Source organism: Callorhinus ursinus, unplaced genomic scaffold, assembly GCF_003265705.2.
Source record: "Callorhinus ursinus isolate GAN/ISIS: 27379988/994484 unplaced genomic scaffold, GSC_fseal_2.0 scaffold62, whole genome shotgun sequence".
Lineage (NCBI taxonomy): Eukaryota > Metazoa > Chordata > Mammalia > Carnivora > Otariidae > Callorhinus > Callorhinus ursinus.
Window position 1 is genome coordinate 3,955,765 of NW_027397124.1, and position 16,084 is coordinate 3,971,848.

Genomic DNA, 16,084 nt, shown 5'->3' on the forward strand with positions numbered 1-16,084 from the left:
ATATATATATATATACCATGCCAAAACATTTTGATCAAAAGTGGAAAACTCAGACATCTGGATAATTCCAGATATCTGGGTGTATAAACAAAACAGCAGGCCTTCGAAAATTTTGAGCACAGTGAACTTAATTAAGATTACATTGTTCATGAATCATAGAAACCATAATTCTTTGCTTTATTACAAATAAGTAGATGTTTCTGACCCTAAAAGTAGAAATGACTCAAAAGAATAAGTGAAATTTTGAGACCTTGCCTACTACTACAGAGTTTACGGGTTTGTATTGGCCTGGTATATGGATGAAAGTTGACGTCGAAAACCAATGCGTCTTCCCTGGTTCTTGATGTATAATTATAAATAGCATTACTAATGGCAATGTAATAGCACAGTAATTAGTCTTAAGCTCCATTTGCTACACTTCAACTTTTGCTATATATCATATAATAGGATGTTAATTATAACAAAATGGAATAAGCCTATTGGGTAAATTTAAGACAAAGAAGGTCTGTTGGCTGTAATAGGTTTTTGGTCATCTCAGCAATTTACAAAGTTTTTATTATACAGTATATCAAACATATGTAATCCTAAGGTGGCAATAATTTGATATGGTCGATTAAAGAAATTGGGGGAAAAAGAGCAGTGAATAAGGATCTGCTTCTTCGTACTACGTAAGGGAATCTACTTAATGCCACACACTTAGCCGATCTTCACAGGAAATGATAAGACTTAAGATGTCGGTTGAGATTACGCTCCAGATTGCCCACGCCCAGGTCCCAGGTCTACACTGTTGTGAAAATATGTATTTCATGTAGTTACACAGTGTATACAATGCCCCTGCTTTCCTAGCCCAAAATGAAAATGAGGTTTTTAGAATGTACGAGCAAACTCCATAAATGAAAACAAAGAAAGAAAATTTAATTCCAATTCAACAAGTTTTAGCAGACTGCATACTGTAGGCAAGGCAGCATCCAAGTGCTCCAGGGAATATATAGAGGGATAGGACAACTCGATGAGCCTTTTTCTTCTCATGGGACTGGTCCACACGGCTGTAGTTGTTGCTGGGCATTATACTCGGAAAGTCACAACTAAAGCACCATCAAAATACTCTATGTTGCTGTCCCAATAAAATGATGCCTCAGATAATTGTATGAGTCACCAAATATGTATCCTTGAATATTTAGCTATGGATGCTATGAAACTTCAACTATTTATTAGTTATCCACACATTTATGCAACAAATATTTTTAAGGCACCTTTTCTGTTCTGGACATTATTATAAATGTTGGGAATATAGCAGTGAATAAAGTACTTAAAACTCCCTGCTCTCTCCTCAAAACCACGTGGGCTACCAGGACTCTACTCCCAGAGATTTCATTTATTTTACTTTATTACTATAATTATTATTTTATAATTATTATTATTATTTGGGGAGGGGAGGTAAGACCTAGAACACAGTCTCTTGCCTCAAGTACTATTTGGATACTATTTAGTAATATCTATTTATACTATTTGGAAGAACAAACTATCTGTAATACTATTTGGGAAAACAAATTAGCCCTCATCAAATTTAGGAAGAAGTTCTCTACAAAAGCACAAGATGGTAGCCCTATGCACAACCCCATTACTGTTTCCTGTTTCCGTCAGCTTTCCCCCACACTCCAGTTGCCAGAACTATTCGCTCCACTCTTTTCTTCTGAAACAAAACACTCTGCTAACAGCAGTGCTTGCTGGATTTCGATGTGACATCAGTTTCCTAGTCCTTTGATACCACCTCTCCATTGTTCTACAGTTATGTGGTAGGGTTGGATTGCACTACAGACTCCCAAGGAAATCCAGCAGAACCATTAGTCTGGCAGTGTGTGTGTGTGTGTGTGTGTGTGTGTGTGTGTGTGTGTGTGTGTGTGTAAGGGTTTATGTACTTTGTGTGTATTGGATTTTGTTGGCAGTTCAAATATCTCTTTCAATTTTGTTTGACTTGGCAGAACCGGCCGACCTGGATAAAAGGAACCCAGAAAATAAAATTGATGAAACAGGTAAGTTTATCTTGCTGACCAATTAAAAATTTACTATGGCTTTCATTATATTTGTGAAGCGACTTTCTGGAGCTCTAGTGCACTGGTAGATCAAAGCGGTTCAAGTAAAATAAGTATCTCTGCCCATGGTGCTGTGCATTGGACTCTTGTCACAGAGGGCTCTCTTCTAAGCCGCCTGGAGATCTAGGGGAGCACCGGGGCCCCAGGGGAGCGTGCTCGCGCTGGCCCTGTCCTGTCTGAGCTGAAGGAGGACCTAGAGGATGACCACGTGAAACACTCTCCCTTTACATCTATGGAAATAGGAAACCAGTGAAGCCCATGACCTACCCAAAGACCGACACTGATTTTCATACAGTAATTTGAAACCATCCTAAATTCTTGTCTGGTTGATATCCTGATATGATCTTTGAGGACCAGAGTCCAATTTTTGTGATAAGCTGTTGTGTTTGATCCATCTGTGGCCCTCCTCCTCTCCATGGGAACCCTAACTTCATGATAATGAAGACAGTGATGATGATGATGATGATGATGATGATGATGATGATGATGATGATGGTAAGGATTTATTGAGGAGTTAGTATGCCCCAAGCACTTTACAGGTGTTATCTTGCACGCTGTGTGAGGCATATTGATCCCATTTTGCAGATGAAGAGGCTGAAACCAGGAATTGCCTTCAGTAGCCCAGTTAATTGGGTGGTAGCCTTGGACTTTACACCGATTAATCTGAAAATGTGTGTTTTCCTTGACTACTTTGTGATCAAATACAGGACATTTGACCAGAGTTGGGCCCTGCCTGATGTTATTTTATTTCTAGAAGTTTCCACCCCTCCCAGCCAGCACCTGTGGGTTGATGGACAGTTGCCCCAGCATCACTCACAGCTGCTGCCAGCAAGTCTGTGTCCTGCCTGTCAGCATCAGCACCTGTGGCCAGTAGAAATGTGGACCCACCATAGTCAGTCTTGGACTTGATAGAGACAAATAAGTACGGCACTGTACTAAGCTGTTAATAACATTAACATGCGGCTCATTGAGCTTAGTTACGCAGCCCATACTGAGATGTAAACTTTATTAGAGGTTGTTTCAAAACAATGTTTCAAGGGAGAGAATATTAATATGCCCCAAGGCTTGTTTTCCCCTGTTTAGGGACTTGCATCTCATATTTTTAGTTTTCTTTGATTGGAATCTTTGTTGATCAGAACACCATTAAGTAAACACTATGCATGTTGTGCATTAACATTTTAGTCTCGTTTCTAGTACCACGTAATTAGGCTCAAAGCTCCCATGTTAATAATTTCTCATGTTCCACTCTAAAGAAAACATTTCCCCAGTGACTGAACTGCAGAGCAGAGAGACTGTCTCCCGTGAAACCACCAAGGCTGCAAAGATGCTGATTATTAAATGTGTTCTATTCAGCACTACACAGACACACTCTCTAGCTTTGAGCCATAACCCATATTTTAAATGTCAGCAGCAAGCATCCACTTTGTTCTGGAAGATCTGTCCTTCTTGAGTGAAACCAAGGTGGACAAGGAGGGGTTGGAATCTGTTTTTCCTGGAAGATTTTACATGTGGGGGAGCAAACACGTGTGTAACCCGCGCCCGGACACACTGAAGATGGCACTACACAAAGGGCAGCTTGGAAGGTCTCCTTGGGCCTGGTTTGGGGAGCAGGCAAATGCACAGGGCAGGGTGAAATCCCCCCGCTAGCTGAATGTGTGACTAAGCATCTTGCAAAGCTTTAACGACCTGGCTGGTATCTAGCCAGGGACTATAAACACAGATTATAATCTAGTGCAGGTGGTGGGCTGTGCAGAATCTGAACTAGATTAGAACCCAGCCCTCCCTGTTTGTCCAGAATCCGTGGTTTCCGTGTGCTAAGCTATGTATCAGAATCACAGCACCTGCTATGCCTCAGTTCGCAACGAGTCAAACACAAATGTTGGTGTTTTCCGGCGATGCCGAGCCAGACCCCACTTAGAAATCCCCCACAGGCTCTTGAGAGAGGACAGGCCGACGTAGAGCATGTGATTCGCTTTTTGTCTCCTTTTTTTTCCGATCTTCTGTCTGCTTTCGTCCGGTTATGTTAGTGGCGCTCACGGGGCCCATTTTGCTTCTCCCCTAGGGAGCACCCCCGGCTACGAAGGCCCAGGAGAGGGTGATGAGAACATCTCCAGGAAGCCGGGCAACGTGCTAAAGACCTTGGATCCCATCCTCATCACCATCATAGCCATGAGCGCGCTGGGTGTCCTCCTGGGCGCCGTGTGTGGGGTGGTGCTCTACTGTGCCTGTTGGCACAATGGGCTGTCAGAGAGAAACTTGTCTGCCCTGGAGAACTATAACTTCGAACTCGTGGACGGCGTGAAGTTGAAAAAAGACAAACTGAACCCACAGAGTACTTATTCGGAGGCCTGAAGGCAGACGGAGGCAAAGACGAGTCGGGGAACTGACGTGGAAGGAGAGAACTTGAGCGTGCTGGGGAACTGTTGATCTCTCTCACTGTCCAGGCTGGGAAGTGCGTTGATGACGCTGAGCCAGGCTTTTCTCAGGAGCTTCGAGGAGTATGGCCGACAGACGGGAACAAGTTAGCCGTGTTCGCAATCGGAATCATGTACAGTCAGCTTTTTTCTGTTGGTTTCATTTGAATAATCAAATGCTGGTGTTGAGACCAAGTATGAATGACTTAAGAATTCATTTCGACTCTCCCTCCCCTTCTCTCTCCTCTTCCTTTGATGGATTCTTTTCGGAAACTGTGCAAAATCCAAGATGCTGGCACCAAGTGTCTTCAGTGGGGCCCTTTTGACGGACATGCTACCTGCAGCCCAGTGCCCAGAATCTCATAGAAAAACCGCCCTTCAGTGGACTCCTGAAGCCGTACTTGTGTATAATTGCCCGCGTCGTGCGTAGGCAGAGAAGGATTAGGATGTTTTATGTGAACGTACTGTATCGCCTCAGTACTGGTATCGTGTGTCAGCTCTGTTTACAAAGCAATACCGTCAAATTTTCTTGATGTTTTCCAGTGTTGTATTAACCTCGTGCTTGTGAACTCTATACAGGAAACCGTGCCATCACCAAACACTGCTGGCAACCGCAACAACAACTCCTTGGCACTGGCTAGTCTATGTCCTCTCAAGTGCCTTTTTGTTTGTACTGGTTCTCATTGTGTTACATTAACGACCCGCTCTGTTTCTCGCTGGTGAAAGCCCTACTCTTTAATCAAACCCTGGTGGCCCACTGACTAAGAAGAAAGTATATTTTAGTGTGAGATGTCAGCCCCCCGCCCCCGGGAGGGCAAGGGCTCCGAAGATTTGGCAATGTGGCTTAATTGCTCTGCTTTTTTCCGTAGTTCAATTTCATGTCTCTTGACCCTTTTGTATAAAGCTGCAATATTCTCTCTTATTGGTCTTTCATATGGAATGTATTTTCAAATGTAAACTTTCTCTCCTCTCTTTCTCTCTTTCTCTCTCTCTCTCCCTGTCTTTTTTCTCTCTTAGAACTTAAGCATTTGCCATTGTCCAGAAAAGAAACTTGCAGCTTTAACCTGCTGGTAATGGCAAACAATTTTGCTAGACTTTATGTTTAAAAATAAATAAATAAGGGAAATTCCTAACTTTGCCCTCCAAAGTCTAACTTTGGTTTTCTTGTTAACTGGTTAAAGTGACAGTATCTTTTTTCCTTAAGCCATTTGTCTGTCTGCTCCAATCAAAATGATCTGTGATAGAAGCATTTGCATTTAATAGAAAGAGTGATAAGCTGAGGGAAGAGGTAATACTAATTGGCTTTCACATGAGACCCAAAAGGAAAGACTGAATACAATTCTCCAAATATCCAAAAATATGAGATTTTCACATCCAAATCTACAAAATGACCCTTGCGAACCTGCTTGTTTTGCTATTGAATCAGACAAGGGAAGTAGAAGAAAGAACAGTTAATTTAAGAAAGTGACTATAAATCCTGGTGCCTGGGGTGCAGTATTTTAAGGTAAGACGGGGAAAGAAAACGAGTAGAGTCAAAACAAATCTTTAAAAACGTCCATTCAGGAGCAACCCTGAAAAAACAGAGACTTGAATGAATACATCTAGAAACTTCCAGTGGCTCACAAAGAAAAAGCCTGCCATGGGGCTGGTTAAGACTGAAGCCTCGAACAACAGCACAGAGAAGTAAATATCTTATCAGGCAGCATGTGAATTAATCCAAAGAAGGCTGTGGTTGTTTTCAGAATGTTCCTGCCAGGCCATGGCATACAGAAGAACTTTTAGATTTTCCTCCCTTCCTACATTGCTGTGGGGTCCCCTTCTGATACTTCTGTGGGAGTCACATTTGCATCATGGATGGGTCAGTCCATTCATCTTGGTTTAATTGGATTAAGGATGCCTTTTGTTTCCAGGAAAGTATCGATCACTATGAAAAAAGAATAGATTTTTATCCCCAGAGGCATTCATTCAGTTGTTAGGATCCTACCGGGATGAAAGCACTAAGTAAGACCTGATTTTTTTTTTTTTAAGGCAACAGACTTAAAGTTGTCCTTAGCCAAGGAAAAATGATACTGCGACTTTAAATTTTAAAGTATCTTGCACTGATAAATATATTTAAAAATTATATGTTTATAAAGTTATTAATTTGTAAAGGCAGTGTTACAAAATGTTCAGTTTATATTGTTTTAGATTGTTTCGTAATTTTTAAAGGTGTAAAATAACATATTTTTTCTTTATTGAAATCTATAAGACTTTCTGTAGTAAAATGTTTTCATTTTACTGGTATATGATTGCTTCATGTTTTGTACCATCATCAAATTTTGTGCAAATTTTTTTTACAGAAATTTTTATTTTCTATGACAATATGACACTTGTAAATTGTTGTTTCAAAATGAACAGCGAAGCCTTAACTTTAAATGACATTTGTATTCTCAGACACTGAGTAGCATAAAAACCACATAGAACCGAACTGTAACTTCAATCCCAAACTATGACTACTACATTCCAAAGAGACAGTTGAATTAAACATTTTCATAAAATACCCACACCTGATGGCTTTTATTCTATTAGCTTTGTTATTGTTAAAGAAATTGGTATTATTCCAGCACTGGATAACTGTCAAGATTTTTTAAAGTTCTTTTTGAAAAAGTATATCCTAGTAAGGAGAGAAGATTAAGAAGACATATCCTGAAAGTAGACGATCAACCCAAACTGGACCCTGTCAGGATAAGAAATAGAGAATTTAGCCTTATACGTGCAAAGTTTCCAACCCCAAATCTTGTGTCACATGCTCTATCGCTATTCCACTTTTTTAAATGAAATTCACAAATACCTGTTGGTGAGTTTTGTTCTTACAGAAAACAAATAATAAACTGATAGCGTTTATGTGTGTGCCAATGCTAAATGTAGGCGTAAGGCAAAGGTGAGCATGGCACTGTAACTGGCTGTTTGGTAGTTCTTGGGAAAATTCCAATTCCATCTGGGACCAAAATAATAGTAATAATAATAATAACAACAGCAGCAGCAGCAACAACAACAAAGCAACAGATGTGTTAAGCCAAAGCATGCTGAGTAAGGCCCTTTACAAAACTTGCTCCAACAAAATTGGCCTAGGCTAAACTCTGCTCTCCACAGACCAATAATTCTTTCGTTACCATTGTAGGGAAATTTGAAAGCATAGGAACTTCTTGAAAAGTAAGCTGCTCTGCACAGCTCTTTGCAGTGATTCAATATTCCTGCTTCTCTCTGGACATTTTTGCCTTTTGCATCTTCCCAGATTTATCCAAGAATAGGATATTTTCCCTGTTGAGGGGATTTTCAGAACTTTCTGCTTAGAGAGAAGAGTCAGAGAGAGAGACAGAGCTGGGTAATCACTTCACTGAAGTTAAATTCTTACCTGCCTTCCAGGATGTTCCCAGAAAGCATGATGACTTGCAAGGAGTCTACCTGGATTAATCTAGAGATGCTTTGTGAAAATTGCCAAGGGCCCTCGAGTAACACGATCTCCATTTCATTGTTTGAAAAGGCCTTAAACATACATGTTTTTCACCCCTCCATCACCCCTGGTTAGCTGCTAGGCTAGGTTCTTCTTACTGGGTTAAATGAGCTACATCACTGTGTAATACTTCCCAAAGTCAGGCATTAAATGTGTCACGAGGGTTGAAACATTTAACTTAAAGCATGAAAATTATTTATTGTTCCATCTCCTGTCTTCCCTAATAACTTATTAATTGCCACTCGGGCTGAATTGCACTGGGTCTTTCTGCAAATCAAATGGATTTTGTAACATTCCATAATGTTTCTGCTTCCCAGTGGTAATTATAGCTGTTGTGTGGCATTAAAAAGCAATTCTGCTAAGAATTAGCTCTATTTCCCTAAACTACATCCACTAAGGGATCTTTACCAGCTTTTCAACTTGACAGTTGAGAAAGGGAGTGAAGGGAGCCTCAAAGTAAGTACAACCAAGCACCAAAAGCAGGCAAGATCAGACTAATAACCTTTTTTAAAAAACTATTCCAAAGAAGCAAAGCAAGATGATGCAAATGGGTGCATCTTACTATCACACGCATGTAACGGGTTAGCAATACAGGTCCAGTGAACCGATCCTAACATTTTAGGAGGAAAGGAGTAAACTCCACTTCACGAGAATCTTCTATGGCCATGTCATTGTACTTCTTTTTATTGAGAGCATTCGCTATTTTCACAGCAACTCTGTCAGGAATCCAAAGTTTAGGGAGGTTGAGTGATGAGTTCAGTATGTCTCTGATCTCATCTTCCCTCCCATTGCTTCTACCACCTCCCACTGCTGCATTATCTTGCAAGGTGCTCACCTAGGGCCTTGCTACTCAAAGCAGGGCCCAAGAGTCAGCATCAGTGGTGACATCATCCAGACACCTGTCAGAACTAGAGAATCTAGGGCCGTACCCCAGACACACCGAGCATTTTAACAATAACCCCAGATGACCCCTACTCTCATCCATTTGGGTTTGAGAAGGTGCAACATAGTCTGCATTACCCTAAACCAGGAGTGAGTGTGCCTTGCTTCCAACGGTGATTTTGAGACCCTCAAAGATGGGGAAAATATCCCTGTGAGTTTCACGGAACACTTTCCAGAAGAGTCCGAGTATGATGCAGCCTGGAAAACAGACAGTAAAATTAGTAAACCCGAAATCCCACTCCAAGCACTTTGTGGCCATTGGCCTGATGGCTCGGGAGTGATCTACACATGGGCTTTTCTGAGGGTGAAGAAATAGTGCTGGTCAAGTATTTTGCTGGGCAAACATTTGAAAGTGCTACAGGGCACAGCAAATACTCTGTTACTCATCAGAGTGTGGTCAGGGAGGAAAAGGAGGACCAGTTTGTGAAGAGCCAAAGCCTCCTCTCCAAAAGAAGTTGCCTTATTTATTGGACACACACAGTTTACTACTTTACAAAGATGTTAAAGTTCTGAATGGTCAAACCAGACTGAATCCTATTTAATCTTTCCTTTTTTTTTTTTTAAGATTTTATTTATTTATTTGACAGAGAGAGACACAGCAAGAGAGGGAACACAAACAGGAGGAGTGGGAGAGGGGGACCCTGGGATCATGACCTGAGCCGAAGGCAGACGTTTAACCATCTGAACCACCCAGGCGTCCTGCTATTTAATCTTTCTTTGGTGATTTCTAATCTTGTTCCTTAAGGTCCTTGTTACAGGTCATAGAGCTTCATTGTCAAACAGTGACTCCTGAAGAGGGTTTTCCTCTACAGAAAGATTGTCTCTCATCCATACAGCTGAATGGAATGGTGCCTGTTATGATATAGGAGTTCAAGAAATGTGTGCCATTTATAGCCGGTACCTGCATGTATCCCTGCCCTGTTCACGGAGTTGGGAAGTCGCTTGCTGCAGCAGAGTGTTGCATGGGAATGAACCTCCTGTCCTGTGAGGAGAGTTGAGTCTTGCCCTGGTGCTGTGTGAATGAGATGACTTGCCCAGGTGGAAAGCAGGCCCTGGTGCCCTGGGAGGCTCCTTTTACTGATTTGGACATCTCCCCTGCCCTGCCACTTCTGAAACCCACTAATGCCACACCCTTCTTCAAGACCCCATCATCATCTTGCAGAGATGTAGTGCTGGCACTGCCAATGATCCTGATGTAATCCTGTCGGGAAACGGCGCCATTGTTAATTAGGGCTATCATTTCCAACTTCTGAAAAATCATCAATGTTGATTAAATTGCTTCTTGGCTTCGAATATGTGATATCTTTAAAGCAGATTCATCCATTATCCTCAGATCTTTCTTGTAATTCTTCTCCTGTGATTCAAAGCCCTCCATCTCAAAGGAACATTTTTTGGAGTCAAACATAATTTTTGTTGGGTCAACTTGTAATCATCTGTGTCACCTAAATTGCTATTAACTATAAGAAGAAATACGCTTTCTGGTATCCAAATAACAAATCAGCCCTTTGATTTAGTTTCACCTATTGATTAGGAAGTTTGGGTAGGTGGAGGGGTCCAGGAAGTGATACCAGTTCTGTCTTTTCCCTGGTCCCTAGCGTACAGAGTATGACATCAGATGTGTTTGTTTCAACTAATGAGCGAGCACATGGCTGCATCTACTTGGCATAAATTTCTCAACCCCTTATCATCATAACCACTACAGGTTCCTGAATGTTCACTGTGTACCAAACTTCACTAGATGTTTCGATTAACCCTCAAAACAACGTTATTATGATTGAAGGCTACACAACTGAAGTCCAGAGACACTGAGAAATATAATTAATGTCACACAACTAGTTGGTAAGTGACATTTCCAAGATTCAAACCCAGCTCTACCATTCTAAATGCTCCTCGAAACCGCCTCCTCAGCTGAAGAAAAGGTCTTCTTGTTACCAATGTCAATTGTAGGAATGTTCTGGAATGTAGAGAACTGTGATCTTACTTTACTATCGGGCCAGGTGTTAGCTTAGGCGAGGCTATGCAGTGGTAAGAAATCAACTCCCAAGCATTACTGGCTCAACACATAAAGGTATATGTTTTCTTTACACAAAGGCTACTGTGAATCGGGTAACTCTGCGGGACATCTGTATTCCAAGCAGTGACTCAAGGGTCTAGGCTGTTTGCCTCTTTCTGCAATACCAACCAGAACATGTAGCTTCTAGTCTCCATGCAAGAGAGGACTAGAAATTTGTTCACTGTCTCTTACATGCTACAGCCTGGGATTGACACATGGCCCTAATTTTAAGGGCTCTGACAAAAGTGGGGGAGCACATGCAGACTCAAGAGTAGGAGGGGTCTCTGCCACAACTTGCAAGGGCAAAGCCACCCTCCTACTGTAGAAGGGAGCAGAGATTAGTCACTACGCCTGCCTCCTAAGGCAGTGAGATCTCTCAGACTGGAAACTTCAGGGAGAGAAAGAACCAAGCCTGAGCAGTCGCATGAGATGAGATGTCTCCTATCAAAGATGAGACCCCTGAAGGTTGGAGTAGGAGGGGGCATCCTCCATGTGGAGGCGGGTCCGGAGACCGGAAGTATGGAATCACGTCAAACCAACGGGACCAGAGAATAGGGACCTTAGGAGGCAGTATGTGAGAGGTCTCTGTGAGTTTGGGGAGCCAACTTTTATATTTTTCATGCATTCTGTGTGTTTCTATTTGACTTTCCTGTAATATTTAGTTATGTAGTCATTTTGGTACTATTTAGTACTAAAGTCCCTATGCATCTCAGCTATCCAAATAGGAGACAGGGAAATGTTTTTGTCCATATGCAGCCAAAACAAGAAAAGAAGGCAAACGATACCCAGAGTTCTACCTATCCTTCTCCATTGCAGTTCTCATCTCCGCTCCCTATTATATTTCTTTCCATAGAATGTGTCACCTTTTAGCATAGTGTATACTTTATTTATGTATATTATTATCCATCCACACTAAGAATGCAAATTCCATGAGGGCAGTGATAAATATTTGTTGAATAAAGGAGCCATGGTGAACAGCTGATGTAAGACAATTTTGATAGAAGTGAGACGTGAAGAGACAAAGTTAGGGGCAGGCTTAACCTACCGGGAGATTCTTCTGGAGCGAGAACTTGGAGGCTTGATATACCACAATTTTTTCTTAAAAGAAATTTCTTTCAAAAAAAAAAAAAAAGAAAGAAATTTCTTTCACACCCTGCTTGTTACGGACTTCCTCTATAACAGGATGGAGTCTCCTCGAATATTTATCTCTTGCATAGAGGCAAGCAATCCTCCTGCCCAAATTTCTTTTTCTTATTCTTACCCAATGGCAACATCATCGTCACATACGATTTAGCAAGTGAGAAATCAGCCACGGTCTCATAGCCGCTCATCTCCTAACAACCATGGAAGATGAACTTCCTAGATATCCTGTTGAAGAAGGCATATCAGTTTAGCTCTGAGGGATGCCAACACTAGAGATGAATTTTGGGAACACAACTGGGCCACCGGCAGGATCAGTGAGGAAAGCAGACATCTTCCTGAGTGATGTTGCTTGAGGATTACTGAAAGATCTCTGTATACCTAGCTTTGACCCTGCTTCTAATTCCAGAAGAGATGTTAAGCATAAGCTAGTATTTTCTCTTCTCCCAAGATTTCACTTTATATATAAAAATGATACTTTCAAAATAATAAAACTGTGGTATGGCTAGAAAAACAAGTACACTTGCAGAATGGAAAAGTTGAGGAAATCCAGGAAGATGGAAAATAAGCAAGTTAGACTCTGGACCTTCTGAGTTAAAATAGTGAATAGTTTTAACGGCCTCACATAAGTGCAGGGAAGAACATTAAGCAAAGAGGGAGACAGAGAACACTGGGAGGGGAGTTTAAATAGTAAAAGAGACAATAGAGAAAAACTGTAATTAAAAAAACCCTGTATCACAAACTTTCCTTCTCTTAATGAGATTAAAAATAGCAAAACCCAGCAAAAATAATCATGAAAAGTAACTAAAACTGGTACTGACTTAAACCTACTTCAGTTAACTTCAAAACCTGGAACCAAACAAACAGAAAACTCTAGAGCAACCAGGAGCAGTCTGGGGGGGCGGGGGGCGGGGGGGATGAACACAGCCTGGCTTCTTACCTGATTCTCCCAGAGGGACACATCCAGGTGAGTGGAAGACATACCAAGGATTCTCATTAACAGTGCCAAATATTGAGTTAAACAAACTAAACGGATGTGCTCATCTTTTTTCCTTTTTCACCTGAGAAGTGTAAACGACTTTGGAAATTATTTGCCAAAATAAAGGGAAAACTGGTGGGCTGGGAAGAGGAGGGCACCATGAAGCTCTCTGAACTGGGGAAGCAATGTGAAGCCCAAGAATACATGCACCCCGGGAAAGAGCTACACTCCACCATTAGGTGAAGGGAAACTTGGTGAGGCAGAGCCTGCTGCTTCTCCAATTTCTTCCTTTAATAACAGAATTCCCAAATTTCACCTGCACACAGGATTGCCCAGAAGAAAGACTACATTTCCCAGACCCCTGGCAGCTAAGTGTGGCCATGTGACTATGTCCTAGCCAATCATATGGAAGAAGCGATTCTTGATCCCTCAGGTTAATGGCTTTAAAAAAGAGCGATCATGGCGTTTCCTTCCCCTTTCTCCCTTTGCACTGGTTGGATACGGGTGTGCCGTAAGAGCTGAGCGCCACTGTAATGGGTAGAAAGCTTAACAGACAACTAGATAGAAAAATGTGGAATCCCTGACTCCACAGAGCTGCTGCCGCCTCTGTACCACCAACGTGGACCACTTGCATTGGAGTAGTTAAGTAAGAGAAATGTACATTTCCGTGTTATGTAAATCCTGCTGTGTTGGCCTTTGTAGCTGTATGAGTATCACATCTAACACCGGATTAGACATGTAATTTAGAACTTTTAACAAAATCTTAGAAGAGAGAACTGAGCCCAGATACTGACCAACAGACCAACCAAGATGACCTTGTTTCCTTTCTCATTTCATTTTCTTTCTTCTGGTTTTTAAAGATTTTATTTATTTATTTATTTATTTATTTATTTATTTATTTATTGGGGGGGAGAGAGAGAGAGAGAGCGCACAAGTAGGGGGAGGGGCAGAGGGAAAGGGCAAAGCAGACTCCCCGCTGAGCAGGGAGCCCCATTACGGGGCTGGATGGGGGCTGGATCCCAGCACCCTGAAATCATGAGCCAAAGTCAGACGTGAAACGACTGAGCCACCCAGGAGCCCCTCCTTTCTCACTTTCTCATGCTATGGGTCTGATATAGTTGGGAGAGAGTCAAGAATTGCCTGCTCTAAACCAGAGCAAAGGGAAGGTCCAGGCCAAGCGGTCCTAGCATAAATAAGACAAAAAGAAGCACGATGGCACCAGGCAAACAAATAACAGAAGGCATGAAAACATCATGAAAAAAACAAGTAACATAATCTAGAAGAAAACAGAAATCAAAAACCAAAAGAGATTTACTCACAATTATTAGGTCTTATGTAGAGAGCATGAACATAATAAACACAAATATAAAATGACAGAAATGGGGCTTTCAAACTTAAGACACATTGAGGAGCAAAATAGCATTATTTCAGGTTTAATAAATAACTTAAGAAAAATCAAAATGCTATTGAAAGTAGAATTACCGACATAGAAAGGCAAGATTTGAGATAACTTTGATAACTGCAGATGAAAAAGAAAAATATATTAAAGCAATCGATTAACACTACTATAAACAGAAAATAAAATGCAGTCCAGTATAAAAATACATTGTGTCCCTAAATGAGAGAATCCACCTAAGAAAGAGAAGATGTATTGAGAGATAATATAAGAAAATGACCTTGAGATAAAAAGGATACTGAATCTGCTTATTGAAAAGAATACTGTGTTTCAGGAAAACATGGTACCGAGTGTTGACACTGAGCTAGATCCTAGTTAGGCTGTTGGACTACAAGAATACTAATGAATGTGTCAGATATCCAAGCAATAAAGGCAAATTACTAAGAAATAAGGGGAAAAGTCAGTTTGGCCTCAGTCTTCTTCAGAATAACATGCAAAACTCCACTCAAAACAATGGAGCGAAGCCTACACAGTGCCAAAGGGAAGAAAATGTAACACCAAGAAGCTCAGCCAATCTAGAACGTTATTCAAAAGTAGAGCAAACAAAGAGACATTCTTAAAAACAAAAAATGAGAAGAGCACAGTATCCATGAGCTGCTATTGAAAGAATCACTGAACAGTCAAATTCATACAAGTCAGGGCGCCTGGGTGGCTTAGCCGGTTACGCGTCTGACTCCTGATCTCGGCTCAGATCATGATCTCAGGGTCATAAGATCGAGGCCCAAGTCAGGCTCCATGCCAGGCGTGGAGCCTGCTTACGATTTTCTCTCTTTCCTTCCCCCGCAGCTCTTCCCCCACCTGTTGGCATGTGCTCTCTCTCTCTCTCTCAAAAATAAAAAATTAAAAAATGTAGTGTACTTATTTAAAAAAAAATTCACACAAGTAAGAGATGAATTGAAAAAAAGAAAGCCAAGAAGAGAGAAAATGGCAAACGGTAAAAGCCACTTGGGAATTAAAGTCGCACTACAAAATGTAAATGTTATATATCTAAATAATGTAGAACTAATGATACGGCTAGAATACATATATCAGGACGTAGGGAGAGGGGGTAGAGAGACTGCAAGCGATTGCTGTTGCCCTCTTCTTTCAGATCTAGGATTCAGAACATGTCGCTTTAGATTACAACACCGGTTTGTTCTTTTTCACAACTCGGACTTCCCCAAACTCCTTTGTTGAACATAAACTGATCTTTTAGTCACTAATATTACTGGTAGTAAAGAATCATTTTTTGAAGTTCCACATTTCCTTCCTTTTCCTTTAATTTTTTCCCGTTGAGTAAAACTGAATTTGAGTAAACTAAAATTTACTTTTCATTAAAAGTGCATCTATAATACAATCTTATTTATATAAAATAATTCTATCAATCCATGTATTCAATCTGTATTATGTCTTTACTGTCCTAAAAGAAGGAATATTAATGACTGCTATTTTTTAACCTGTATTTTTCTGTACTTAAAAAAGAAATTTACAGGGTGGGATGCCTGGGTGGCTCAGTCAGTTAAGCATCTGCCTCC

The 16,084-nt window shown here is 41.1% G+C and overlaps 1 protein-coding gene and 1 long non-coding RNA gene across 7 annotated transcripts in view; one reads left to right on the plus strand and one right to left on the minus strand.

The window, feature by feature from the left end:
* NRP1 (neuropilin 1) overlaps nt 1-7,046 on the plus strand; it is a 136,919-nt gene extending 129,873 nt beyond the window's left edge. For all 6 annotated transcript variants that reach the window (XM_025885782.2, XM_073885509.1, XM_073885510.1 and 3 more), the window contains 2 exons: nt 1,983-2,033; nt 4,156-7,046. In XM_025885782.2, coding sequence (XP_025741567.1) covers nt 1,983-2,033; nt 4,156-4,445 — 341 coding nt within the window. In that variant the 3' untranslated portion in view covers nt 4,446-7,046. The remainder of the gene's footprint in view (nt 1-1,982; nt 2,034-4,155) is intronic.
* LOC141371253 (uncharacterized) overlaps nt 1-16,084 on the minus strand; it is a 77,242-nt gene that overhangs the window by 16,022 nt on the left and 45,136 nt on the right. The window contains exon 2 of the long non-coding RNA XR_012376053.1: nt 9,021-9,140. This is a non-coding gene — a long non-coding RNA (uncharacterized lncRNA). The remainder of the gene's footprint in view (nt 1-9,020; nt 9,141-16,084) is intronic.